We start from the raw sequence: 27,994 nt of genomic DNA on the forward strand, positions 1-27,994 counted from the left end.
ACTGTTTGTAAAGTGCAGCAAATTAATATTACAAAGGGCCTTTAAGTAGTTCCTTAAAAATCAATTTTAAATTACTTCTGTGCAATCCTACACAGTACCAACATTAGGAATTTGATATTTTTTAGTCTTCTCATCCCCCACCCTACTTTAGCTGCTTTTTGTTGCGAAATTGCCAGTACTTTTCCGTCTTTGCTTCTTAAGCAGTTACAATATCTTTCATTATAGCCACAGTATTGCCACGGTTTATTATAATAAAGGGGTTTTAATTTGATTTAGAGCATTCAAAGTGTTTTTCATCACTTTTGTGTTTGTATTATAATTATCTTCGTGTGTATGTTGTGTGTATGTGTGCATGGGTGGTCCTACATGTGTTTATAGGTTAATGCCTTCTTGGGATTGTGTTAATGTTCTCTCAATTTATTATGCCATCCAAATGGTGAACGAGAATGCTACGACTGTAGTTAGCTCACACTTTTTAAATAAAGGATACCACAGTGCATGGTGTTTGTTCAATCTTTGTAGACTATGCTTTCTTTTCCATTACTAATTGTAAAGTCTGTGGATTCATCTTGGTAATTACAGCCAAACATTCTGCTGCATAATTATGAAGAATTGGCTTCCAGAGCTGGGGAGACATCTCAGCTCATAAAGTGCTTGCAGCACAAACGCATGGGACTCAGTTTGGATATTCAGCACCTGTGTCAAAGCCAGACTCAGCCACGAGCAGGTGTCACCCAGCACTGTGAAAGCAAAGACAGGAAGCTTGGTGGTTAGCCAGCCAATATGTGAGCTCCAGGCTCAGTAAGAGACTCTTTAATAAAATAAAAGCAGTATGGAGAGCAACTGAGGTAAACAACTGGCATCAACATCTGGCTGACTCATAAATGTGAATATGCACATGGCGGGGGGTGGGGGTGGCGGGAGAGCGTGAAGGATTGGCTTATAAAGTTGTGCTTAACCTAGGACCAAAATTAATAAAGATAGTTCTTGTTTTTAACAGGTGACCTGATTTACACATTTAGTTCAAAGTCTCAAAGCATCAGTTTAGTGTCACTACATTAGGAAGTATTTTTATGCAGTTTTAGAATCTTATAACTGTTGCTTGTTTGAGATTTTAGTAGTAGGTCATAGCTGCACATTGAAGAGTAGTCTTCATATTAGAGGTTATAGCCCTGTGAGTTTCTGTTAGAGACTGTGATACATTTTCACAAGACACCATTTGACTCTACTGAACTAAGCTTTCCTCTTTCATTGGCCATAACTAAAGAAGAAGGCAACATATTAAGTCATCTTGCAGTCACATTGATGTCTGTTAGGCAGACATCATGGTCTCCAGTCATGAGTTAGGTCACTCTAGGACAGTGGTTCTCAACCTTCCTAATGTTGCCACCATTTAATACAGTTCCTCATGTTGTGGTGACCACCAACCAGAAAATTATTTTCATTGCATCTTCATAACTGTAATTTTGCAATGTAATTTTGTAACACAAATATCCATGGTTTCTGTAGGGGTCGTGACCTACTGGGCTAGGAGTTCCTTACAGCCTTGCCTCAGGTATGTTAGCAAAGGATGTTCTCAAACTACGTTCATCAAATAGTTACCATCAAATAATCATACTGTCAGCCAGCATGGTGGCATATACCTTTAGCCCTAGCACTCAGGAGACAAAGGCAGGCAGATCTCTTTGAGTTAGATGCCAGCCTGTCCAGCTAGGGCTACATAAGAGACCCGGTCTCAAAAAGCAAACTAATAATAATCATACAGTCTCCAGAAAGTATCTTGCATGTTCACTTGTAGCTATGGGGGTGCTCTCTATAGTCACTAAGGGCAAATGTTTGCAGTGCACTTAGATAGGATTTAGCTGGTCAGCCAGACAAGTGGAACTTTTTTCGAAATAGTTCCTTAGAACTTATATGTCTGATGTACCCACACATTCTATTCCTTCTATAAAAGAAGCTGCTTGCCATAGTTAGTAGCTTGTACCTCAGTTTCACCATCTAGTAAATTAACACAGTAATAGCCCTTCATTCATAAGTTGATATGAAGAGTAGATGAGCTCATGCCCAGGGCCCGAGTCTGTGAGACCCCAACACTGGCACACAGGTACTGAGTTTATGCCAGAAGCCCTCTCCACCATGAAGGAACTGGTTGTATACTTGTGGAAACAAAATGAATGTTTGAAAAAGTTATAAGCGATGAACAGTGGAAAGATTGTATATATATATATATATACAATCTTGTGACATTAAAATCTCCTTAAGAAGAATCATTGACATTATTGTGCTGGCTACTTTCATGTCAACAAGCTACAGTCATCAGAGAAGAGGGAGCCGCAATTGAAAAACTTCCCATACAATGCATCTGTAAGCAAGCCAGTAGAGCATTTTCCTAATTAGTGACTAGTGTGGAAGAGTGCAGTCCATTGTGGGAGGTACACCCCTGGGCAGGTGGTTCCAGGTTCTAAAAGAAAGCAGGCTAAGCAAGCCAGTGAGCAATATTCCTCCATGGCTTCTGCTCCTGTCTGCAGGTTCCCGGCCTGCTGAGTTCCTGCCCTCACTGCTTTTGATGATGAACTAACTACGTGGAACTGTGTGCTAGGCAAACCCTTTTTTCCTCAAGTTGCTTTCGATCATGGTGTTTCATCACAGCAATAGTAATAACCCTAACTAAGACACCTATGCAATTACATTAAAAAAAGAAAAAAAACTAATAGGCGTAGTGATGCTACATCTTCCTTATTAAAGACAGGTTTAACTTCCGGTCTCAAAGCATGCCCTTTTTCATCATTGAAGGATTGGAGCATGTCTGACCTTATGAGTCTTCTTTCCAATCAGTAGTTTTCTCAGCTTGACCGTAATCACATTTAACCTTTATTCCCCACCCCCACTTCCCTGTTTTAATTACTATTTACAAAAGCAAATTCACATTCATTTGCTTCTGTCTGCATATTAACCACAGAACAAACAGGTTGCTATGCAGAGGAAAAGGCTAAATACATATCTTTTCAAAGTTGTCTAAAAAGCTCAGAACGGAGGGTTCTATTTTCTGGGGCACTGGAAGACGGAGAGTTTTAGAAATAGGAAGTCACCAGAGTAAGGAGAAGGCCAAACATGAGCAGCTAAAGATAAGCAGTTATTCTATTCTCCTCAGAACCGCTGTTGAGCTCAACATAAAGGGACACAATTTTTCAAAAGCTATAATCTCTCGGGATACAAAATCTATAAGCAGTTTGGAAGGCGAAAGTAACTTCCTGTAGAGAAAGAAGCCATGCTGACAGAAAAGCAATTTTATCAAGCATTTGCACCCTCTCTCACCTCTCCCAAGCCTGGGAAGCATCTGTCCCCAAGAGTTCACAAAGATCTTACAGGTAGTAGAGCCAGGTATCTGTGAAAGGAAGACTCCAGGGAATGGAGGGTGCAAAGCCTTCAAAGCCAAAGTCCAATGAGAAGATCAAGGCAGAGGAAGGGATTTCTGGAGTTAAGTCAGATGTGGTGGAGAAGTCAAGTACACACACAGCTCGAACAGTTCAATAGCATCCATCAAGGGCAGGAAAGAGTTTCACCCTAGAGACATAACAATTGCTTGATGATGGCATTTTTAAAAAAAAGATTTATTTATTATGTTTACAGTGCTCTGCCTGCGTGTACATCTGCAGGCCAGAAGAGGGCATCAGATCACATTATAGATGGTTGTGAGCCACCATGTAGTTGCTGGGAATTGAACTCAGGACCTTTGGAAGAGTAGGAGCCAGTATACTTAACCTCTGAGCCATCTCTCCAGCCCCTGATGATGGCATTTTTAAGACAGGTTGACTTCCATAACTTGGTTATACCAGAAGCTGAATCAGTTAGGCGTCCATGACAACAGATGAGTGTCATGCTCATTTACCTAGAGCAGAGGATGTTGGTCTCCATTTGCTCTAACTTGCTGTCTTAACCACAATCACCATTCTCCCTGTAACATGAATTAGCAAAGGGCCACGTACTTCTGTTCCAGTAAGTTACATGTACACCAAGAGTTAATAGGTTTGTTCTTAGACTGCTTCGAGCCATTCGTACATATCATTGTAGTTACATAATTTAATTATTGCAGAAAGAAGCAACAACTGTAGTGTTGAGGAGAAGAGTGGGTATTTCTGAGGGAGCTAAACTGAGAGTTCACAAGGAACACCTGTGAAACCTCTCAGCGCTCCCAAAACCTTATAAAAATCAAAGCAAAGGAACAAAAGACATAAAACCACAAGAGCAAAGAATGAGAGGAATGATGATTGTTAAATAAAAATTACAGGTCAGAGGTTGGACTAAGTTCCAGCACTAGTTCCCCACAGGCCAAGCTTAAGAAAAGAAAAGGGGGGGGGGAACTTGAGTCATTCACCCTAGCATCTTATGCAACTATACCTCAAAAATCTATTTAATTGTGAAATTGAGCTGGGGATGTAGCCCTACAGTAGAGCACTTACCTAACACGTAAGGTCCTGGAATTGAACCCCAGCACAAGTAAGTAGTTGACTAATTAAAATGATGCACCTAATGTAAGCTGACGTTAAACAATCTGTTATTTTAATTGCTCAATCTTCCTCTCCCTAAGTTAAAAAAAAAAATCACTTTGCTTTTGTTTTTACTTTCTTCAGCCTTTTTCTGTCTATAAGACCAGTCTCCTCTGCCCATCGTTGCTCAACTCTAGACCTGAAGGTAAAGCCAGTGGAGACGCATAAACTAATTTTGTATAGGTTTTGTATATGTATAAACTCATGGATATGTGTGTACACATGTGTTTGGAGGCCAGAGGGTGACATCATGTGTCTCCTTCAAATTGTTTTCCACCTTATTTTGGAGTTCACTGATTGACTAGACTTGTTGGCCAGCAAGCTCCTGGCCTCCTCCTGTGTCCACTCCCCAGAACTAGGATTATAAACGTATTCTCACATTCTGCTTTTTGTGTGGGTGGCAGGGACACAAAGTCAGGTTCTCTTGCTTACAGAATGAGTACTTCACTGACTGAGCCATCTCTCCAGATCCCTGAATTGTAGGCTTCAATCGTTGACAAAATTACAGAATAGACAAACTGGGAGTTAATATAAAATGTATACTCTGCTGTTGTCTACAGAGAGGGGGAAACACTTCAGAAAACAAAGGGATTCCAAACACAGAATTACAAAACAGTGATACTGGACATCTCTACCTCTTGCTCACATGGCCAATGGCAGTCCTTTCCCTAAATGTGGCAGAAAAAGAGATAGAGGTGTGGAAGGGCAGTGACTGGTAGGCAATATGCTCACTGAAGGGCCAAAGGGACCAGAGAAAACTTGGAGAGCAGGGGAAAGGTTGCATACTGAACCTTGGCCCTCTCCCACTGGGTGCCTGCCAGAACTCTGACTCCCAGGCAGGGCTGGACACAAAACATGTAGGCTCAGGTACAAAATGAAAACATGGGCTCCTTGTCTTTGTTTATTTGTTTTATTTTGTTTTAGATTGTCAAGACAGCGGTCTAAGGAGACAGTTCAAGTCAGGAAAGTACTTGCTTTGCAAGCATATGAGAAGTTCAATCCCCAGAACTCACATTTAAAAAGCCAAGTGTGGTGCCCAGGAGAACTGCCATGGACGGTCTTACTGAGCTGTGGGCCCTGTGTGCAGCAATCCCATGCAGCCAGGCAAGATGAGCCCACTCCTGCAACAGTGACTAGGCAGCTGCTTGTTATGGGCTGCAGTGTTTCTACTGTGCAGACATGACCCACCCACCAGGCTGGGCTGGAGGGACAGAAGCTTAGCTGGGGCCGGTGGTACAAGCAGGATCTTGGTAGGCAGTGAGTGCTTGGGTAAAGGACACACACCCTGAAACAGCTTCAGAGAACTGGTTCGGTTTATTGAAGAGAGCAAAGGCTTTGCAGTGTGTAGGGGCTATCCGGGTAAGTGTACATCATTGGCCAGGGTCATGGTGCTGGGGATGCCTTATTATGAGGAGAATTCCAGATGCTGCTGGTCGTGATATTATAAAAGGAAAGGAAGTTTAATCTGGCTACCAGCTATGTGACCTCCTCTGGTGAGGCAAGGGTGCAGGGCACTGGGATATGCACACCAGGACATGCAGGCCCAGGGCAGGAGGAGAGCAGTGCTCAGGATGAGATTTCCCCACTCTTGCTCCAGACCTGCTCCTCCCAGTCCCAAGGTTCCCTGGCCCCACCCAGACAGTTTTCTGCGCTTACAAAAACATAATAGTTTATGGAGTCAAAACTTGTAATAGTTTTCTGTCATCATTCCTTACTAGGCAATTAGTATATTTTTAGATTGTATTCTGCTAGAATGCTTTGTTTTCAACATTGCTAATTGAGTTGCTAACTTGCATTTCATTTTTAAAAATAAATCATTAAATGAATTCTTTTTTTTAAAGATTTGTTTATTTACTATGTATACAGTGCTCTGCCTACATGTATGCCTGCACATCAGAAGAGGACACCAGATCTCATTATAGATGGTTGTGAGCCACTGCATGTGGTTGCTGGAAATTGAACTCAGGACCCAGAGCAGACAGTGCTCTTAACCTCTGAGCCATCTCTCCAGCCTTCCTGAATGAATTCTACCTGGAGATTAGGACAGGATTTCCAACAACTCTTGAAATGACCCAAAGCATTTCTGCCATTTTTTTTCCTATGCATTTATCAAATGTTAATGTTCTATATCTGTAGTTCTCAGCTTGTGGGTCGAGACACCTTTGGGGGGTCCAATGATTCTTTTATAGGTATCCCCTAAACTATTGGAAAACATAGACACATCACGATTCATAACAGTAGCAAAATTATAGTTATAAATTAGCAATGAAAATAATTTCATGGTTAGCGTCACCACAATATGAGGAACTGTATTAAAGGTTTGCAGCATTAGGAAGGTTGAGAACCACTGTTCTATGCCTAACAGTATCCAATAGCCAGAATTTAACTCCTTTAATGAAGATAGACACACACCATCTCATTATTAAACAGATTTCCTTCCCCCTTTAATGAATAGTAAAATTATAGGTATACCAAAGCCACTGCATGGCAAATATGGTTCCTCCTGGACACAGTCTAAGACAGCAAACATAAATGCTCCTTCCATCCTGGAGAAGACTTATACATCTTCCTGAGAAAAAAAGTTAAGGAAAGGAAAAATGGTAACCCCTCTGTCTGGAGAGAAGCATAGACAACAGTAGATTTGAAATGTGTTCCCTCTGTGTGAACGTGCATGCATGAGTGCTTGAGGGAGACTTTTCTGTGTCATGTCTAAATATCCCAATAAAAGCAACTGAAGGGTCTGGGTGTGGTGGCGCACGCCTTTAATCCCAGCACTTGGGAGGCAGAGGCAGGCAGATTGCTGTGAGGTCGAGGCCAGCCTCGTCTACAAAACAAGTCCAGGACAGCCAAGGCTACACAGAGAGACCCTGTCTTAAAAAAATAAAAACCAAAAACAAAACAAAAAAAACCCACACACACAAAAAGACAAAAATCCCAACAACAACAACAACAACAACAACAAAGCAACTGAAGGGAAAGTGGGGTTCTTCCTCCTCCTCCTCCTCCTCCTCCTCCTCCTCCTCCTCCTCCTCCTCCTCCTCCTCTCTTCTTCTTCTTCTTCTTCTTCTTCTTCTTCTTCTTCTTCTTCTTCTTCTCCCTCTTCTTCAACACAGGGTTTCTCTATGTAGTCCTGGCTGTCCTGGACTCCCCTGTGGAACTCAGAGATCCACCTGCTTCTGCCTCCTGGAGTGCTAGGACTAAAGGCATAGGCCACGGCGACCAGAGAGAAGGTGGCTCTTTGGTTTATGGTTACAGAGAGTGACAGTCTTATCTCCGCGGGGAAGACAGGGAAGGCAGCGACAGGCAGAGAAGCCATGGTAGTAGGAAGAGGAGGCTGGCCATACTGTGTCCACATCCGGGAAACAGAGAGGAAACAGGAAGTGGAGCTGGGACATAAAACCACAAAGCCCACCTCCAGTGACTCACTTCCTCCAGCACTACTCAACCTCCCCAAGATCCCACAACTTTCCAAATGTTCAAGCACTTGAGCCTATGGGCGCCATTTCATACTCAAATCACCATCACGTGCATGCGACGTCTGTCCATCAGGGCACTGCTTACTGCTTTGCCAATCATACCTTGTTGTTTATGACTCTTCTACCTCTGTCCACACCATCATCTGACAAAAGATTGGTTTCATGTTTGGCCATATGCCAGCCAATCTTGGTGTGTCTAAGACCATTTTCTGTCGCTACAACAGAATACCTAATTGGGAAATTTGTAGAAAAGAAAGGAGTTTATTTGGTTTATGGTTCTGAGCATCTTCTTGGGGAGTGGGGTGGGGGATCAGGGAGACAACAAATAGGCACATATGGAAGAAAACTGGGGCCTCTTTGAAACCCCATGCTCTTTGAAACCCCATGCTCTTTGAAACCCCATGCTCTTTGAAACCCCATGCTCTTTGAAACCCCACGCTCTTTGAAACCCCACGCTCTTTGAAACCCCATGCTCTTTGAAACCCCATGCTCTTTGAAACCCCATGCTCCTCTTTGAAAGCTGGGAAGTCAATAATCTCTCTTAACAACTGATCCAGCTCTTAGAGACCCAGTACCAACACCGCTATAGCAGTACTCAGATAGCTACATGAGTTTCAGAGGGGATAAATCCGATTCAAAACGTAGCAGAAGCCTTGGTCACTGGAAGTTTGGGGTAAAATCTGGAGTCAACCCTGTCACCCCTCCTCCTTCCTTCTCAGGCCTTAGAGAAGACTAGATGTGTATCTAACTGTTAGCTGCCTTCATGCTTGACCGGGAAGCCCCAAACATGCCATTGCAGACCCTCTCCTGCTGACCCGGTGGGAGATGACAATGAGATCCTTCTACAGCTTCCTGAAATTCCTCTCCTCGCTATCCTCAGTCACAGGCCAAGAAAACCAGACAGGAGCAAGATGGGTGCTCTGCAAAGCAGAAGAGGGAGCAGCTCAGCCGCCTCTGCCTTCAATGACTGCGCAATCTCCTGTTCCAGTGAGTCTCACAGATCTTAAGAAGTTGTAGGACTCAGTTCTCTTTCCCCTGGAAAGGCAGAAGCCAGAGTGGCTGAATTTCGATATTCCCTCCGGTGTTCATTTTGTATCAGGGCCAGCTTACGACGCATCTGAGTTGGAGCATGTGCCGATAAGGAGCCTCCAGTGTAACGCAACCCAACCCCTTCCCCAGCCAGCCCTTTCATCTGTAGCGTTTGGACATACGATCTTCTAGCCAGCTGATACTACATTGGAGTAGCACAGAGAACCAAAAGGGAGTATAGGATCTTTCCCTGGTGGCAGGGGAAGCAGGGAGTGCAGCATCTGACGTCCCGTGGTGCCTGTGCCAATGACAGAAACTTGGATATTAACCACATTCTTCCTGTGTATTGATTTGGTCTCTATTTCTGGCTGCCACATTTTCCATGGTTCCTGTCCATGGCCAAAGTTCATTCTTCAGCGTTTTCATCAACTGTATAAGCCAGCCAGTGTCCTTTCAATAAAGTCTCTTTTCTCTAACTAATCAGAATTAGCCTCCATTGTTCAGAAACCTGGAATTCTGACTAGCACATTACATCTTTCATGCGGAAACTTGTCTTTTTTGTGGAGGCAAAAAGATAACAACTAGAGTTTCCTGCCTTGTTTTATAATCTTACTACTGCTGTATGGTATGCAGTTAGGATAATGATGACCTAAAAACCACAAGGTGAGCTGGAGAAGGCTATATATAGTGTGAGTTCAAACATATCACACCTGACAGAACCTAACAGGGCTGTGGTTTAACTGTCTTCTTCAAAGCTCAGGCTGAAATGGACTTGCCACTCTGGGAGCTGGAGAGATTGTTCGCTGGTTAAAATTGTGCACACCAGCTGGGCAGCGGTGGCACACACCTTTAATCCCAGCACTTGGAAAGCAGAAGCAGGAAGATCTCTGTAAGTTCAAGACCAGCCTGGTCTTCAAAGCAAGTCCAGGACAGCCAAGGCTACACAGAGAAAAACAAAACAATCGTGTACTCCTTTGGCCAAGGAACAGAGTTCAGTTCCCAGCACTTACATTGTGCCAACAGCTCACATTGACTGTAACTCAAACTCTGGTGGATCTGATGCCTCTGGCATCCACAAATTTGCACTCCACTATACACACCCCCACCCCCCCCCCACACACATATTTTTTTTTAAAGAGGCAAGGCCAGAAACCATATCGATGTTCATGATCCATGCTCCCACTGACTGTAAAGGGCAGTGCCATCGATGACTGCAGACTCACAGTTGAGAAAGAGGGACATGGAAGGCTTCAGTAACAACACCCCCCCCCAAAAAGTAACAGCCTAGACAGAAAAACTATTGGAAAAATAAATTTAAGGGGGCCAGGGGTTTTCTCTTCCATCTATCCCCAAATAAATGAGACAGATATCTATAAATTTGTTCAACAAGCTTTAAAGCACTAGAACTGGGGCAGATAGTAATCCTCTATGCTATTTTGCTATTTTCCAGCTATGTGCCCCAGTATTACTTGTCTGTCCTCAGGGAGAAATTCTCTTGGCCATGTACTTATGGTCCATCTTGCCCCATGGGGCAACCTCCTCCTCCTCCTCCTCCTCCTCCTCCTCCTCCTCCTCCTCCTCCTCCTTCTTCTTCTTCTCTCTCTCTCTCTCTCTCTCTCTCTCTCTCTCTCTCTCTCTCTCTCTCTCTCTCTCCTCTCTCCCCCTCCCTCCACCCCCACTCTGGTTTTCATTTTTCAAGATTTTTCTCTGTGCATCTGTGTAACCCTGGCTGTCCAGGGCTGGACTTGAACTCAGCAATCTGACTGCCTCTGCAGAAGAAAACTCTTAAAAATTGTGATAAGGATGCTAAAATTTAGCTCTCTACCACACAGAGCTTCTGGAAGAGGTGTGGGTGGGGACGGACTGAGTTTTCTTTAAGGAGCTGCCCACTGGGAGTTTGACCATGCTCCAGTAAGGATATGAGCAACACAAATTGGACTTGGGTTTGTTTTCTTTCTTCTTTTTTGAGGTGTAGGGGTTGGGGAAGGAGAGAGGTCACAGAGGTCACAAGGGTCGGGGGTGGACCTGAGAGAACTGGGAAGTGTGTTATCGGGGTACATGATGTTGAATTCCCAAATAATCAATAAAAAATATGTTGAAAAAAGAGGCAAGGCATTTAAAAGGTGATTTGGTCATAAAGGCTCTTCTTAGTGAATTGATGGGTGGGCTGGCTATTGTGAGAGTGGGTTTGTTGTAAGTTGGGCCTCTCCCTCTTGTCACTTTTCTCTATATCACATGTGCTTGCTTATCCTTCATCAGGTGCAGCCCCTCAGTCTTGGAATTACTAGATAGACCCCAGAAGGATGAGCCATCAAACTGTTGTTCCGAGTTCACTTTTGTTTTGTGGTATTGGGCATCAAATCCAGGTTATGTTATACCAGGTCAGTGTGTTATCACCAAACTATATCCCCAGCCCAAGTCGGTATATTAAATGATTCTATAGAGGAGATGATGTTCTCCAAAATTAATCTGAAATAATATGTAATGCCAATAAAAAAAAATCAGCTTTTTTGTTGTTGTTCTTTGCTTGTTTTTGTGGCACTTGAGAAATAGACTAAACTTTATATGGAAATATAAAGGTCCAAAAATTGTCAAGCACTGGGAGAACTTGATTTATATATAATATATCAAGATTTATTATAAACTTTAGTAATTAAAACAGTGTGGTATTGGCATAGCGATGGCAAGAGAACAGTGGGACAGAATGGAGAGCCCAGAAACTTTATACTTAGGTATAAGAGAGGGAAAACATGAGCTTTTCAATAAACATTGCTGGGATGGTTGGAAAAAAAATCATAGACTACCTGAGACTGAGCACTCTATAGTGAATAGAGATATGTTTTTTCAAGTGTTGTTATTATTATGTTTAGTTATATATACTTTTGTTTCACTGTGTGGGTGTGTGCACATGGGTACAGGTACCTGTGTAGACCAGAGACATTGGATCCCTTGGAGTTGAAGGTCCTGCGCTGCTCACTGTGGGTGCTAGGAACCTAAGCCAGGTCCTCTGCAAGAGCCATGCTCACTCTTAAATGCTGAGCCATCACTCCCCACCCCCTGACCACCAAGATGTATTTCTTACAGTTGGAGGCTGAGAAATTCAAGGCTGTGAGACTTGCACCTGGGGAGGGCACTCTTGGTGTGTCATCCTGTTGTAGAAAGTGGATCGTCTTCTGTAACCAGGCAAGACTTCCAGTGAGAGAAAGTCTCCAGTCATTGTCCTAATATTGTAGTCACCTTGGATCCAGGAACAGCAGAGCCTTACGTACATGTGTCCAACCATGAGCATACCCTCAACTGGGAACACTTCTTCCCTAGGAACCATATTATCTTCTCAAAAGATATGACTTATTCCAACTGTTTTACAGAACCAGAACTGAGATGATGACCAACCTGATCACACATTGGCCAAGGCTCCTTAATCACGGATATTTCTTGCCCTCTATTCCAGTTTTTCTTCTGTTTATACCTAAGGCTTGTGTCAGTGCTCCGAAATAAACCCATTAATCTGTATTTCCCAATGTTGTCACACTGGTTAAATCTCTGTTCTGTGCTTTTCATAATCACTCATCTCTTTAAATCATGTGTGTATTGGAATTGGTGGTTGTGCATAGGATGTTGGCACTTGGATCCAGGGCTTTTTACCTAAAGCTCTAGGAGCAAGATTTCAGAGGCATGTAGGGAACAAACTGTTTTAGCTGGGCTGTGGTGGCACACACCTTTAATCCCAGCACTCAGAGGCAGAGGCAGGAGCATCTCTGAGTCCACAGAGTGAGTTCCAGGACAGACAGGCCTACACTAAAAAACTCCGTCTTGTAAACCAAAACCAACCAAGCAAAGCAAACAAAAAAGCCAGGCTATTCATATTATTGCAGGTCACATTAAATGTTTTACATTGTATCTTTTTATGTAAACTTATTCTTTTTCATATATTATATCCCACCCCCAGATACCCCCCTCCTTCCAGTCCCTCCTACATTCCCTGTCCTCCAGATCCACTCCTCAGTTTCCCTTCAGAAAAGGGCATGTCTCCCAGGGATATCCACCAAACATAGCTTATCAAGTTGCAGTAAGACTACGTATACTCCCTCATATGAAGGATGGATGAGACAATCCAGTAGGAGGAAAAGGGTCCTAGAGCAAGCAAAAGAGTCAAAGATAGCTCCACTCCCACTGTTAGGAGCCCCACTCCCACTGTTAGGAGCCCCACTCCCACTGTTAGGAGTCCCACTCCCACTGTTAGGAGTCCCACAAGACCACCAAGCTACAGCTTATCAGGTCTCATCCTTCTGTCAGAGGTATAGGGGAGGGGAATAGTGCAGAAGAGGGAGGGAGGGTGGGAACAGGAAGATACAAGCAAGGTGATGTAATCTGAATAAATTATAATAAAAAATTAAAAACAAACAATCAAAACAAAAAACATAATTACTTAAAAAGAAAAACCCATGAAGCTAAGCCTGGCATGGTGGTATATGCCTTTAATCGCAGCACTTGGGGAGGCAAAGGTAGGTGGATCGCTGTGAGTTTGAGGCCAGCCAAGGTTACATTCAGAAACCCTGTTTAAAACACACACACACACACACACACACACACACCACCAAGCTTCACAATCTTTTTTGTTGTTGTTGTTGTTTGTTTTGTTTTTCGAGACAGGGTTTCTCTGTGTAGCGTTGGCCATTCTGGACTCACTTTGTAGACCAGGCTGGCCTCGAACTCACAGCGATCCACCTGCCTCTGCCTCCCGAGTGCTGGGATTAAAGGCGTGCGCCACCACGCCCGGCCAGCTTCACAATCTTAACATATAAACAAAAGAACTAGGTCAGACCATGCAGGTCCCAGAATGTCAGTTCTGTCTCTGTGAGCACCTATGAGCCCTGGTTAGTTTATTCTGTGGGCTTTCTTGTGGTGTCCTTGACCCCTCTTGCTCCTACAAACCTTCTTCCCTCTCTTCCACAGGACTTCCTGAGCTCTGTGTAATGTTTGGCTATGGGTCTCTGCATCTATTCCTATCAGTTGCCAATGAAGCCTGATGCTGATTATGTTAGGCTCTGGTGGATGAGTAGAACAGAGTATCATTAGGAATTATTCATTGACTTCTTTTTCTGGTCATATTTGGTTCTATTCTAGGTCTCTGGGCTATCTAGCCTCTGGTTTCTGGCCCTGCAGGCAGTGTCAGGCATAAGGTCCCTCTCTTGTCATGGGTCTCAAGCAAGGCCAGTCATTGGTTGGCCACTCCCACAGGTTCTGAGCCACCTTTACCTAGCATGCCTCCAGGCAGGACAAATTGTAGATTGAAGGTGTTGTGGTTGAGTTGGTGTCCCAATCCCTCACTGGAAGTCTTGCCTGGCTACAGAAGATGGTTGGGGTTCAGGCTCCGTATCCCCCATTACACGCAGTCTTCACTAGGGTCACACACTTACATTTCCATTGCACTAGGTTTCTACCTCGCTCTTGAAATGCCTCCCAGTTCCAATAGTCTCTCCCAGCACTCTCTCCTCTACCCACCCTATATCTGTTTCCATTCCTACCTGCCTTTAGTCTACCCATGGAATCTATTCTATTTCCCCTTCCCAGGATATTCATGTGTCTCCCCTTGAGCTCTCCTTCTTACTTAGCCTCTCTGGGTCTGTGGATTATGGCATGATTATTCTTTACTTTATACCTAATGTCCACTTATAAGTGAGTACACACCATGTTTGTCATTCTGGGTCTGGGTTACCTCTCTCCGGTTGATTTTTTTCTAGTTCCATCCATTTGCCAGCAACTTTCATATATATATATATATTAGCAAAATAATTTTCAACTGAGTAAATGTATCACATTTTCTTTATCCATTCTTCAGTTGAGGAACATCTTGTTTATTTCCAATTTGGGGCTATTATGAATAAAGCTGCTATGAACATGTTCAGCAAGTGTCTTTGTGGTATGGTGGAGCATCTTTTGGGTATATGCCCAGGAGTGGTATAGCTAGGTCTTGAAGTAGAACTATTCCCAATTTTCTGAGGAAACCACCAGACTGATTTCCAAAGTGGTTGTACAAGTTTGCAGTCCCACCAGCAATGGAGGAGTGTTCCCCTAGCTTCTCACCCTCGCCAGCGTGTGCTGTCACTTGAGATTTTGATCTTAGTCATTAGGATAAGTGTAAGACAGAATCTCAGAGTCATTCTGATTTGCATTTCCCTGGTGGCTAAGGATGTTGGACATTTCTTTCAGTGTTTCTTGGCCACTTGAGAGTCCTCTGTTGATAATTCTCTTTTTAGCCCTGTACCATGTTTTCCAATTGGATTATGTGGTTTGTTGGTGTCTAGTTTCTTGAGTTCTTTATGTATTTTTTAATATTAGCTCTCTGTCAGATATAGGCTGTTGTTCTGTCCTGTTGATGGTGCCCTTTGCCTCACAGAAGCCCATTTATTAATTCTCTATCTTAGTGCCTGCGCTGTTGTTGTTCTGGTCAGAAAGTTGTCTCCTGTGCTAGTAACTTCACAGCTGATGCCACTTTTTTTTTATTTTTAAACCAGGTTTGGTATATCTGGTTTTACGTTAGGTCTTTGAACCACTTGGACTTGAGTTTGTGCAATAGATATGTCTTTCTTTGCATTCTTCTGCATGTAGACATCCAGTTAGACCAGCACCACTTGTTGAAGATGCTTGCTTTTTTCAATTGTAGATTTTTGGCTTCTTTATTTAAAAAAAAAAATCAGGTGTCCATAGGTGTGTGGATTTATACCCAGGTCTTCAATTAGACTCCACTGAGCAACCTGCCTGCTTTTGTGCCAATATCATGTGGTTTCTATAACTATATCTCTGTAGTACAGCTTGAAGTCAGGGATGGCTATACCTCTGGAAGTTCTTTTATAGTACAGGATTGTTTTATCTATCCTGAGTTTTTTGCTTTTCCATATGAAGTTGAATATTGTTCTTTCAGGGTCCATAAAGAATTTTTATACTGTTTTTTGTTTGGTTGGTTGTTGTTTTGAAACAAGGTTTCTCTTTGTAATAGCCTTGACTGTCCTAGACTCACTTTGTAGACCAGGCTGGCCTTGAACTCACAGAGATCCGCCTGCCTCTGCCTCCCAAGTGCTGGGAGTAAAGGCATGCGCCACCACATCCAGCTTGTTACACTGTATTTTAACTGTCATTAGAAACCATGTAAATGCCATAGGTATATAATGAGAAAAGCAGTAGATGTGAACAGATTTGTACTTAGAAAAGATCACCTGTTCATTGCAGAATGGATGGGTTTGGATATAAATGCCTACAAGAATATAGAGTGAGTTTTAGGTTGCTTTTCAACTTTATGCATATGTGCCTCCTACTTTCCTATTAAATATATTATATTGGAAAGAGAATCAGTTAAACGAATAAGAAAAGTCTTAAGTGAATGATTAGTTTTGCAAAATAGTTCACTTATTTATGAAAGGAGAGAAAGGTTTCGTTGCGTTTTTATTCTGCCTACTTTTTTTTTACATGTATTTTTAGGATTTATTTCTTGTAGGAGTGTTTAGTCTGCATGTATGTTTATGTACCATGTGTGTGCCTAGTACTTTCAGAGGTCAGATGATGGCAACAGATCTCCTGAAACAGGAGTTAGGGATGGTTATGGACTACCATGTGTATGTTGACAACCAAACCTGTTTCTTCCTCCCCAACTTGTTATTTAAAAAGTGAGGAAACAAGGTAGCAGGATGTCTTTATTATCTTTGGGAGCAGTAAAGGATGGGAATTCACAATTACATTGGTTCTACCTCTCAGTTTCCGGGGGGGGGGGGCGCACCATGACTTTAAATCCTATCATCCTGATGCTTTCTCTCGCTCTCTCCCTCTTCCCCCTCTTCCTTCTCCCACCCCTCTCTCTGTGTCTGTCTGTCTGTCTGTCTGTCTGTCTCTCTCTCTCTCTCTCTCTCTCTCCTGTAGGTCTCCTGTAGGTCTTCCTGAACCTCAGAGTCTAAATCTAATTGTCTTGTCAACATCATCTCTTAGATTTCTAAAAAGGATTTCAAACTGAGCATAAAAGTCCTGACTGCTGCTCCCAAAATCACTTAAAAAAAGCAAAAACAAAAACAAACAAACAAAAAAACTTGTTCTTCCAAAGTATCTCAATGCCCCCCCCCAAAAAAAAAAGAAAAAAGGAATTCAGCATTCAACACTTCCGTGATTGTCGCAATTATCATGGCCTGGATCGTTGTAATAACTTTTTAACTGATACCACTTTTCACCACCTAATGCATATTTATTCATGCCTGGCTTCTCCTGTGCAATCTCTGAGAGATAGAAGACTTTTGTCTCTTTCATTTAGTGTGATAAATTCCAATACAACCTTGTAGATGCTCCATAAATACTTCTCGGAATCAATACATATTTTATTACATTACGTAAATAGTAATACATTGATGAACACTGATAGCAAGGCACTTTTATGAAGAAACTCCTAAAGAAAGAAATGAGTGGGGTCAGCAGATTAAAATAGCTTCCTGAAGTTGTTCTCTCAGCAGGCGAGTTTCCCACCTAGCCCATACTCTGTGGGCTTAAACAACTCTACTCCTGAGAAGGTCCTCACCTGAATCACCTTAACCCTTCTTAACCGGACCTACGATTGGAGTTGAACTGCCTAACTCTCAGTTGGGAGTCTCCAGTGTACGGTGCGGGTTAATTTAAAAATCAAAAGACAGAGAAGAGAGTTTTGAAGGCTGCTTCCCCAAGTTGGCTACAGGTTGAAGAAAAAGATGCGTGTTGCAAAAGAGCTGGTTCCTCCTTCTCTGTTGACCGGTCAGGAACCTTAACGATGTCAATTGCCCTAACTTAAAAAACCGACAAGCTACTTGAGCGATCCTGACCAGGGAGAGGAGGGGATGAAGCTAAAGCACCTGGGAGTGGCTGAGAAACACAGGACTGGGACATATTATTTGGATCCAGCAGGAAGAGACTGTTACACAATACGAAGTGGCCAAGACAAATTATCCACCACGCGTGAGGTTCACATTAACCTAAACAAACAGGGCGCTGGACGCCTATACGGGCAGCGCGCCGGAAGTGGGGGAGGGAATTACCCCCATCCAAGATGGCGGCGGCTACCGAAAGGAGCCGACAGGCGGGAGCGCCTAGAAGCATCTTTGCCCTCATCCAAGATGGCGGCCCCGTGGGCGCTGTCCCGGCTCCGCCCCGTGCCGCGGCCCCGCCTCTCCTTCGTCCCTCCCTCCCGCCCCATCGCGGTACCCAGTCGGGTGTGAGGTGCGAGCGCGAGGAGAGCGGTCGGCCGGCGCTTGACAAATGGCGGCAGTGGCGGCGACTGCAGCGACCAAAGGGAATGGGGGCGGCAGCGGCCGAGCCGGGGCTGCGGGCGAAGGCAGCGGCACGCGGAAGAAGAAGGGCCCCGGACCTGTGGCCACGGCGTACCTGGTCATCTACAATGTGGTGATGACGGCGGGGTGAGGCTGGAGCGCGGGGAGGCGGGGAGCGAGCTCTGCGGCCGTGCGAGGACCCGCAGCCCGGGGGCCGCCGCGGGGCGCGGGGAAGGCTGGCCACGGGGGCCGCCTGGCCGGGGGCCTCCGGCGGGACGCGTGGGCTGCCCACAGGTGCGGGACGGGGCGGAGGCGGAGGCCAGCCCGCGAGGCCGGTCCCGAACCGCCGGCCGCTCCAGCCCCGGTGCCGACATCGTTGGTTTCGGCGGTCGTTTTCAAAATCCCCGGGAGGGAGGTGGGGACGCGTTCGAAGTTTCTGGCCGGCCAGCCGAGTCGGAGCTGTCCCGATGCGCCCGCCGGTTTAGACTTTGTAGGGGAGGCTTGGGGCAAGTAGAGGTAGGGAAGAGAGACTCGACCCTCAGAACGGTCTTTACCCGGTGTCGGTCTGTAGTTCTCCGTGTGGCTTTGAAGAAATCTTGCTTTCCCTGGGCCTCTAGTTGTTTCGGTTACGTAGAGTTGGGCTAGGTGAATCCAGTTTCGCAATCCGGTGGTTGTGGTGAGGTGGATCATACCATAATTATTTAGGACATTTCTGAGTTGTAAAACACACTTTCTTACTTTCCCTTAACCCTTCCTTTCCTTCTTTCTTTCTTTTTTCTTTTCTTTTCTTTTCTTTTTTTTCCTCCCCGATTTTTAAAGACCAGAACTCATTATGTAGAGCGGCCTGGAACTTGTGAGGCTCCTGCTTCAGTCTTCTGGAATTAGGGGCCTGGGCCACCACTCTTGACTGCCTGTCATTCATTCGTTTGTTTACTGGCCCTGGGGAATTGAACCTAGAGCCTCACACTTGCATGCACTCTGTTGCTGCTGAGCTATATCCTTAGCACTGTAGACATTTACCCCCGGCTATTTTTTTTAGGTAAAGCTTTCAAGTATACAGAAAAAATAAAGAACTGTATTTTGAAATTTTAACTGTTTTTATACAATAGGAAATACATTGGCAGGGGTCAAAACTTAAAATATACATAAAGGTGTATACATACAGTGAGAATCTGTTCCGCCTGATCACCTTACTTGAATCAGCTAACTTTGTCTATTCTTCAGATGCTGATATTAGTTCGTGCTAATATGCACATGCGCAAGTTGTATGTTGCTTTTTTTGTTGTTGTTGTTGTTTTTCGAGACAGGGTTTCTCTGTGTAGCCTTGGGTGTCCTGGGCTCACTTTGTAGACCAGGCTGGGTTTGAACTCACAACGATCCACCTGCCTCTGCCTCCAGAATGCTGGGATTAAAGGCGTGCACCACTGTGCCCAGCTAGTATGTTGCTTTTTAATGAAGAAATAGGCTGGGAGGCTTATTGCTAATATTAGAAATGGGAGGTTAAGGGGCTGGAGAGATGGCTCAGAGGTTAAGAGCACTGACTGACTGTTCTTCCAAAGAACCCGAGTTCAATTCCCAGCAACCATGTGGTGGCTCACAACCACCTATAATGAGATCTGGTGCCCTCCTCTGGTGTGTAGGCACATATAAGCAGAATACTGTATAAATAGTAGGTAAATAAATCTTGAGGAGAAAAGAAAAGAAATGGGAGGTTGAAGCATAGGCTCAGGCCGGGCATGGTGGATCTCTGCATTAAAGGTCTACAGAATGGGTTTCAGGACAGCAGTGCTACACAGAGAGACCCTATCTCAGGAAAGAAACAGAGGATCAAGAAGGTGTGACTTGCCTAACATCATACCAGTTCCCAGAATCCCTAGAGCTAAACTGAGGCCACTGAAGAACTATTGCAGATACAAGTTGTCTTTCCCAAAAATGCCCCCAGGGTTTTTTTTTTTTTTTTTTTTTTTTTTAGGAGAACATTTAGGGTTTGCTGTATACACATTTGTGTGTGACGCTCCCGTTCTAGCAAAGGCATTGGTAGAAGCATTGGGACTTCAGAGGAAGAAGGGAGCAACATCCTTTTCCGGGTGATGAACAGAGAGACAAGAACGAGGAGCCTTGTCTTCACCCAGGATGAGAAGTTGGGGTTTTTGAGAGGGAACTTCAGCTCAAATCAACTTAAGCATTAATTTATTGTAACCTTGATAATAACATTATGTCAAATGTTAATTGATAATAAACTCGGGCATTAATTTATGACTTCCTACACTGGCTGGTTATACCAGCAAGGAATTCTTTTCTTCTATTACAAGCCGTTAGTTAATGTCCCTTTATGACAATTTGTAGACCTAGAGAGCCCATTGCCTGGGCGAGTTTGCATGGACATTTGCTTAAATCTGACTGCTTTCTCTGAGGTGTGTCTTAAGTCCCTTTTGCTTCATCATGGGATTTAACATAAACCACAAGGCCTAATATTTATTTTTGAGGAGGAAAGTAGAGCAGAAAGGTAATGTTCACAACTGTGTGCCCCGATGCTTTCTTGTTTTGTGTTTTTCTAATCAATGTGCCTATTGATCTCTTCTCCTCTTTGGTTTTGGGAAATTTAAAACTATTCTTTTTCAAAGGCAATTTTTAGTCATATTTCATATGTAATCTAGATAAGAAAGATTATGATGTAGGGACCTGTGCCACTGAGACACTTGTGAAAAATATTTTTCCACTCTTTATATTATTATTAAGGACCCTTTAAAAGCACAAACCAGTTAAAATGGAGCCCTTTGTTCCCCTTAGACTTTCTGGGACCTGACTTAACTGCACAGAGACCATATGAGCTTATTTCCTATGTATTTATATTGGTCTTGTTCCCATCCGACAAGTTTATCAAAGAGCTAAGTTCTAGATAAGTGAGGTGCCACCATGTAATTTTATTTTTACAGGGTGCTGTAGGTTGTGTAACACTTATCTGTGCTACACCTTAGGCTCTGTGAGCTACAGTTGATATGTTTGTCACTTTTATGCTACACTTGCCATACTCCGCCTGCAAAGAAGGATGGTTTGTTCTGACACCCAGTTTTGGAGACTCCATCCCACAGTTGAAGGACTTCCTTGTCAGTGACAAAGCAGGAACAGAAGTGTTTGCCTTATGGCCATGCCACAAGAGAGAGAAAGAAAGAGTGCTGGGGACCCACAGCCTTCTCAGGGCATGTCCTCAGTGACTTAAAGACTTCTCACTAGGTCTCACCTGCCAATAGTGTCACTCTGGGGACCACTCCCTTGGTTTGGGTGTGGGGTGGGGTAATGGAGTCTTACCTTAGCACAGGACAAATCTAAGATCTTTTTTACTTTTTAAAACACAAGCTCTACTATTACTGTAACTTTTTATTATCCTAAGTCCAACTTACTCTCTTGTTTTCCTCTTCTAATTGTACTTTCTTTTTCACTAGGTGGCTGGTGATAGCAGTTGGGCTGGTGAGAGCATACCTGGCTAAGGGGAGCTACCATAGTCTTTATTATTCAATAGAAAAGCCTTTGAAGTTCTTCCAAACGGGAGCCTTACTGGAGGTATGTTTGAGATTTTTGTCACCAATTTCAAATGTCATGAAGTGGAAAATGTGCTTTTATTAAGTATGATAAAATATATTTAAATGACCTTATCCTTGTTGGGTTTGCTTTAAATTTGGAAATTTTGCTTTATGAAATTGATGCCTCAACTGTCTATGAAATTCTGAAAAAATAAAATAAAATTCTATTTAATGTATTGCTTGGAATATATTTTTCTCTCCAGCTTTTATAGGGAATCAAATAATGCAAGTTTACTTTAGGATTTTTGAGATTTTCTAGGAATGCCCTGGTGAAGTGTTGACACATTTAGATACTTTCAGGGTCCGTAGAACAGGAGCAGTGAGTGTCTTTGGTAGTGGTAGGACAGGAGACACAGCAGAAGCTGCCAAAGGCATCCAGACTAACCAAGGCTTTGAAGGACGGCGTCAGTCTCAGTGAAGTGCTGGTTGTGTGCTTGCCCTGGTCCTCTTTCCTGAATAAGTGTAGTTTGGGTTCTAAGTATAGTTGGATTTTTGAGTTACAGCTGACAGAAGTCCAACTCAAACAGTTTTAGGAATAAAGGGATTTTCTGGTCTAAAGCTGATAAAGATACAAAACTATGGGCTGGAGAGATGGCCCAGCAGTTAAGAGCCCTGGCTGCTCTTCCCAGAAGACCTGGGTTCGATCCCCAGCACCCGCATGATGGATCACAATTGTCTGTAACTCCAGTGCCAGGAGCTCCTATGCCCTCTTTTGACCCCCAAGGGTGTATTCCCCAGGCATGTGTGTGGAAAAACACTCATAAAATTAGTAAAGTAACATATTAAGAAGATAAAAGTTTGCCGGGCGTAGTGGTGCACACCTGTAATACCAGCACTCAGGAGGCAGAGGCAGGCGGATCATTGTGAGTTTGAGGCCAGCCTGGTCTACAAGGTGAGTCTAGGACAGCCAAGGCTACACAGAGAAACCCTGTCTCAGAAAATAAATAAATAAAAGGTTAACTTACAAAGCGGAAGGACCCAGCTGAGGACTGAGAAGCAGCGGTTTGGCATTGGGACTCTGTTTCTCTTCGTGTGATAGCCTTTGGCTCTGCTAGTGTAGACAGACTTTACATGGTGGGAAGAGGATTGTTTTCCTGAGTGTCTGTGTCAGACATAGTTCTAGGAAGGATTCTGGTTTTTATATGAGCTCAGACTCTGGCATGTGGTGTTCCCCACGTGATCAGCAGGCGTAGAGTGCCTGCTCATTCTTCTGGCTGCTGGGCCATAGATTTTTAGTGGAAAGTGGGATTGGGGACATTTAGGGAACATGCAAAAATCAAAAGCTGCATAGTTGTCAAGGAAAACCTCTGGGTAGAAGGTAAGACGCATTTTTATGTCCCTCATTCTCCAGGGCAAACTCAGCATGACATTTGTGTTTCAGCAGCAGTTTAAAGCCTAGACTAGGGAATAATGTTTAAGAAGAAAATTATTTACCTCCATGAAGTAAGATGTAATTCTCCACCTCTTGCCCTCACTTTTAAAAACAGGAAATTGTAGCTTTTGTTTTCTGTTTTTTTCCTGTAGAAAGTAAGCACTGTATTCTTGTGCCCGCTGGTAGCAGCCCTCAACACGCTAACCTTCCCAGCTTAGGGGCTGGGCTTTCATCCCTTGTCCATCTTTTAGATTTGGAAAAGTATCAGGCTGCAGCCGAATTCTAGTTTTTTTCCTGCTCAAACAGTTCGAGTCCAAGAAAACCAGCAGATTCTAGTGTGAATCATTTTTAAGCTTCACACCTTGGGGTTTTGTGAAAAGGGAAGACAATAAATAAGTAGCACTTTGTCCCTTGTCACCTCGTCACACACTGTTCCCTCAGCTACAGAGAAGCACACCTGAGATCAGGCCCAGCAGAAGCTGCCCCAGTGCTTGACAAGGGGGAGAGTGGCTCACAGTTAGAACACTTCAATCATTTCTAAGGGGATTTCCTTGAAGATTTTGTAATATAGAAATAGAATTTTTGGGCTGGAAAGATGGCTCAGCGGTTAAGAGCACTGACTGCTCTTCCAGAGGTCATGAGTTCAATCCCCAACAACCACATGGTGGCTCACAACCATCTATAATGTGATCTGATGCCCTCTTCTGGTCTGCAGGTGTACATGCAGGCAGAGCACTGTATACCTAATAATAAATAAATCTTTAAAAAAAAAAAAAAAAAGAAATAGAATTTTTAAAATTTAAGTACGTCTTAGGGGAAGCAACTAAATTAAACAGTACAATACAAAATTCCCTTGGAAGCCAAGTCTTAGAATTTGAAGGATCATTAGCTTGCTCATCTCTGTTGAATTTTGAATAGGGATTTAAGAAATTAATTTTTTTTTTACTTTTTCTTTGTCATTCTCCAGTAGAAATGCATTACATGACAAATCCTGGTTTGGTTTTAGGAAAGAGACTATGCCCCAAAGTAGAAAAGTCTTTCAACCCACCCACCTCCTAAGAGAAAAGACAATGAAAAGGGACTGTACACAATAACGTGATGATTCCTTGAAAGAGGCAGAAGATGTCTGTTGCAGAGGCCATGGTTGCAGAGGCCCATGGTTGCAGAGGCCCGGGGTGGCAGAGGCCATGGTTGCAGAGGCCATGGTTACAAAGGTCTGTGGTTGCAGAGGTCTTTGGTTGCAGAGTGCCATGGTTGCAGAGGCCCATGGTTGCAGAGTGTCATGGTTGTAGAGGCCCATGGTTGCAGAGGCCCGTGGTTGCAGAAGTCTGTGGTTGCAGAGGCTTGTGGTTGCAGAGGCCATGGTTGCAGAGGCCCATAGTTGCAGAGGCCATGGTTGCAGAGGTCCGTGGTTGCAGAGGCCATGGTTGCAGAGGCTCGTGGTTGCAGAGGCCCAGGTTTCAGAGTTCCATGGTTGCAGAGGTCTGTGGTTGCAGAGTTCCATGGTTGTAGAGGTCCGTGGTTGCAGAGTTCAGTGCTTGCAGAGGTCCGTGGTTGCAGACTTCCATGGTTGCAGAGGTTCGTGGTTGCAGAGTTCACGGTTGCAGAGGCCCATGCCTGCAGAGGTCCATGGTGGTGGGAGCCCTCCGGCTGTAGGGAAAGCCTGTTGAGATGCTCTTCCTGTGCAGTGCTCAGAAGGGTTTTATCACCTACCCAGCCAGGATGCTGTGATCATTAGATGTGTGTGTTGGTTAATCACACTATACCACATTAACAGGATAAGAACATTAATCTAGATAAATTAGCTACTCATTTACGTGTGTGCTGACTGATGTTCTGTAGTAGGGCCTTTGGGAACTGGCTTAAGAGGAAACAGAAGTCAGTTGTTCCTAAGAGATTCCAAACCTTTTTAGGGATACATAAACAACTTAAAACATTCAGTAAGCAAGCCCAAGGCCAAATGGTTATGTAGTGATTTGATACAAAAGTGAAACAAAACTCAAAATTGCTTACTTTCTAAAGAACTTTATTTGGTTTTGTAGGATGGATACATTGAGCTGGTGATAGGAGATATTGGTGATAATGATCTTCTTTTTAGGGGAGGCTGAGGGGTGGCTCTTGCACATACCAGGCTAATACTATTAGTACTGAGCTATGTGGCCAGCTTAGTGGTAAGGAATTTTAGTAAAACTGACAGAAACCTTAACTTTATTCTACGTACTTACCCAAGAATATATTGAATATTTTTTAATAGATAAATTTCCAAACTATTTTACAGGTAGCAATGTGTATGTTTGGTTAGGATTGGCACAGCCATATCTAATGGGAACGGAGGAAGTCATAAAGCCAGCATAGCTGCTTGGCGAAGATCAGCAGAGCTGAGTCGTATGACACAATGGCCGTTGTGCCATCCTTCACTCTGGATCTTGGTTGAGCTTGGAGGGCACTGGATATTTGTACAACTTGGGGCTATTGGCTGGTGGAAAATGTCTTAGGAATCATTTACACCCTCCTCTCCCAGGAGTACTGCTTCTAAGCTGTCCCAGGAAAGCCCTGAGCCTACTGCCCCTCCCACTTTTAGGGAGATATCTTTATCTGGCGCACCTTGAAGGTCTTCCTTATACCCTGGAGGTTGTGACTCAAAGACGCCAGAGACTTCTTTATGTGGCTCTGATGCCAAGATACTCTTGAAACATTTGCCCTTGTACTTAATTAGGAACAAGATAATCAGAACAAAGTAAACTTTAAAAGGTAAACAAGATTTGGTAGGGCTAGAGTTGGCAGCAGATCAGGTTAAAAGCCTCTTCCTACTGTATACTCAGCTGACTGCATGGCAGATTGGGGGCAACCTGGGGTTGCATATGCTGTGCCCCTCCAGGAGAAGACACCACAGCAGAGTTAGACTGGCTGGGGTTATCTCTGCCCCCCACAACACACGGGCGCAGCTGGTGAATAAAGAACGGTATGACTAAATGATGACAGTGAAGGATTGAGACCCCTTGCTTTGAAAAGCTAGCTTGTACAGGGCCACTGTGATGTGATATGACTAAGGAATAAAAGAATATCAAGATTAGACATATAAATAAATTCTACATATATATATATATATATACACATATAAATAAACATTGTATTATGGTGGAAATTGAATAATAACTGCAACCACTTTGGCCTGAAGATTTTTTTTTTTTTTTTTTGGGCCTAATGGCAGTTTAAAAGTTGATAATACGCTGCTCAGGCTGTGACAGTTTGCCCAGGCTGGCTTGGAAAGTGGCTTTCTGTCTAGTGCCCTTGAAACCACAAGAGCTAGTAGCCTGGGAACGAGCTGTCATGCTTTGGCAAAATATGCCTCAAGATTCTTAAAAGTTGGGTTGTGAGGTCAATGAGAAAAAATGATTGTAAAAGGTAATTCTGAGGAAGTTAAAGCACACGTGTCTAGGGAGAAAAATGTTTTGGAACAACATGAATTTATCCTCGCCTACTGAGTTCTGTATAAATGAGCACTCTGACTGCCAGTCAGTCAGGATGCAAGACTGACGCACCCCCACCCACCCCTCCTCCACACTGAGCAATAGATAACTGAAAATTAAGCCGTTGCTGACACAGAACTAACTTGAAGCCTGGGGAAGGGCCCTGTGGCAGTGCACTTACCTAGCATGCACAGGCCTTGGAGTCACTCTACAACAACAACAAAAGCCTATAGTCTTGTTGAGTAGGTAATTGCATGAGAGTTGTTGGCTGGAGAGACGGGAACTTCCTCCCTTAACCATCAAGAGGACCTTATTATAAGTAGCAGATTCTGTAAAGTCCTAGGGCAAACGTGTAGCTGGGCCGTAGGTGTGGCCCAGAGTCAGGGCCTGAAACAACATAGTGAACCCAGACGCTCGGTCTCCATCACCTTTACCTGCCATTCTCCGTGTGCTGTCTGAACCTTTCTCTCCCTGCAGACTAGCTCTCTGTTTCTGTTGCCAGGTGATAGTAACAGTCAAGAAGAGAGCAGAGTCATGTCTGTATCCTGGAGAGGAGCTGGTGGTCTGTCCAGCTTGGATCAGTTGTGGTCCTGGGTGGGTCCTCTTTGTACAGAAACCAAGGCTATAGAAATGATCCAGAAAGATAGGAGGGAGGGACAGCTTTTAAAGTAAGATACAGCCGGGCGTGGTGGCACACGCCTTTAATCCCAGCACTCGGGAGGCAGAGGCAGGCGGATCGCTGTGAGTTCGAGGCCAGCCTGGTCTACAAAGTGAGTCCAGGATGGCCAAGGCTACACAGAGAAACCCTGTCTCGAAAAACCAAAAAAATAAAAAAATTAAAAAAATAAAGTAAGATACTAGGCAAAGCCAAGAAGCCACTTTACTAAAGTTTTCACAAGACACACGATAGAATGAATATGTGTTGTATCTTTTTTTTTTTTTTTTTTTTTTAAATCTGGAGGGGGTACTGCTGGTTGAACCCAGGGCCTTACACACACCAGGTTAATACTGTTAACATTGTTAATAATTATATAATACTTAATTTACTTATCTATGGAGTTTTGAGTGGCTTTTTTTTTTTTTTTTTAATTTGGTTTTTCAAGATAGGGTTTCTCTGTGTAGCCTTGGCTGTTCTGGACTTGCTTTGTAGACCAGGCTGGCCTCGAACTCACAGCAGTCTGCCTGCCTCTGCCTCCCAAGTGCTGGGATTAAAGGCATGCGCCACCACTGCCTGGCAAATC

At 43.8% G+C, this 27,994-nt stretch overlaps 1 protein-coding gene across 2 annotated transcripts in view; it reads left to right on the forward strand.

The window, feature by feature from the left end:
* Positions 1–18,252: 18,252 nt before the first annotated feature.
* Positions 18,253–27,994, forward strand: part of Hacd2 (3-hydroxyacyl-CoA dehydratase 2) — an 86,305-nt gene continuing 76,563 nt past the window's right edge. The window contains exons 1-2 of one of the 2 annotated variants that reach the window (XM_051149859.1): positions 18,253–18,477; positions 21,774–21,891. In XM_051149859.1, coding sequence (XP_051005816.1) covers positions 18,320–18,477; positions 21,774–21,891 — 276 coding nt within the window. In that variant the 5' untranslated portion in view covers positions 18,253–18,319. The remainder of the gene's footprint in view (positions 18,478–21,773; positions 21,892–27,994) is intronic. The other variant, XM_051149860.1, reaches the window with a different exon arrangement.

The sequence above is a fragment of the Acomys russatus genome, chromosome 8, assembly GCF_903995435.1.
Source record: "Acomys russatus chromosome 8, mAcoRus1.1, whole genome shotgun sequence".
In the NCBI taxonomy this organism is placed as follows: domain Eukaryota; kingdom Metazoa; phylum Chordata; class Mammalia; order Rodentia; family Muridae; genus Acomys; species Acomys russatus.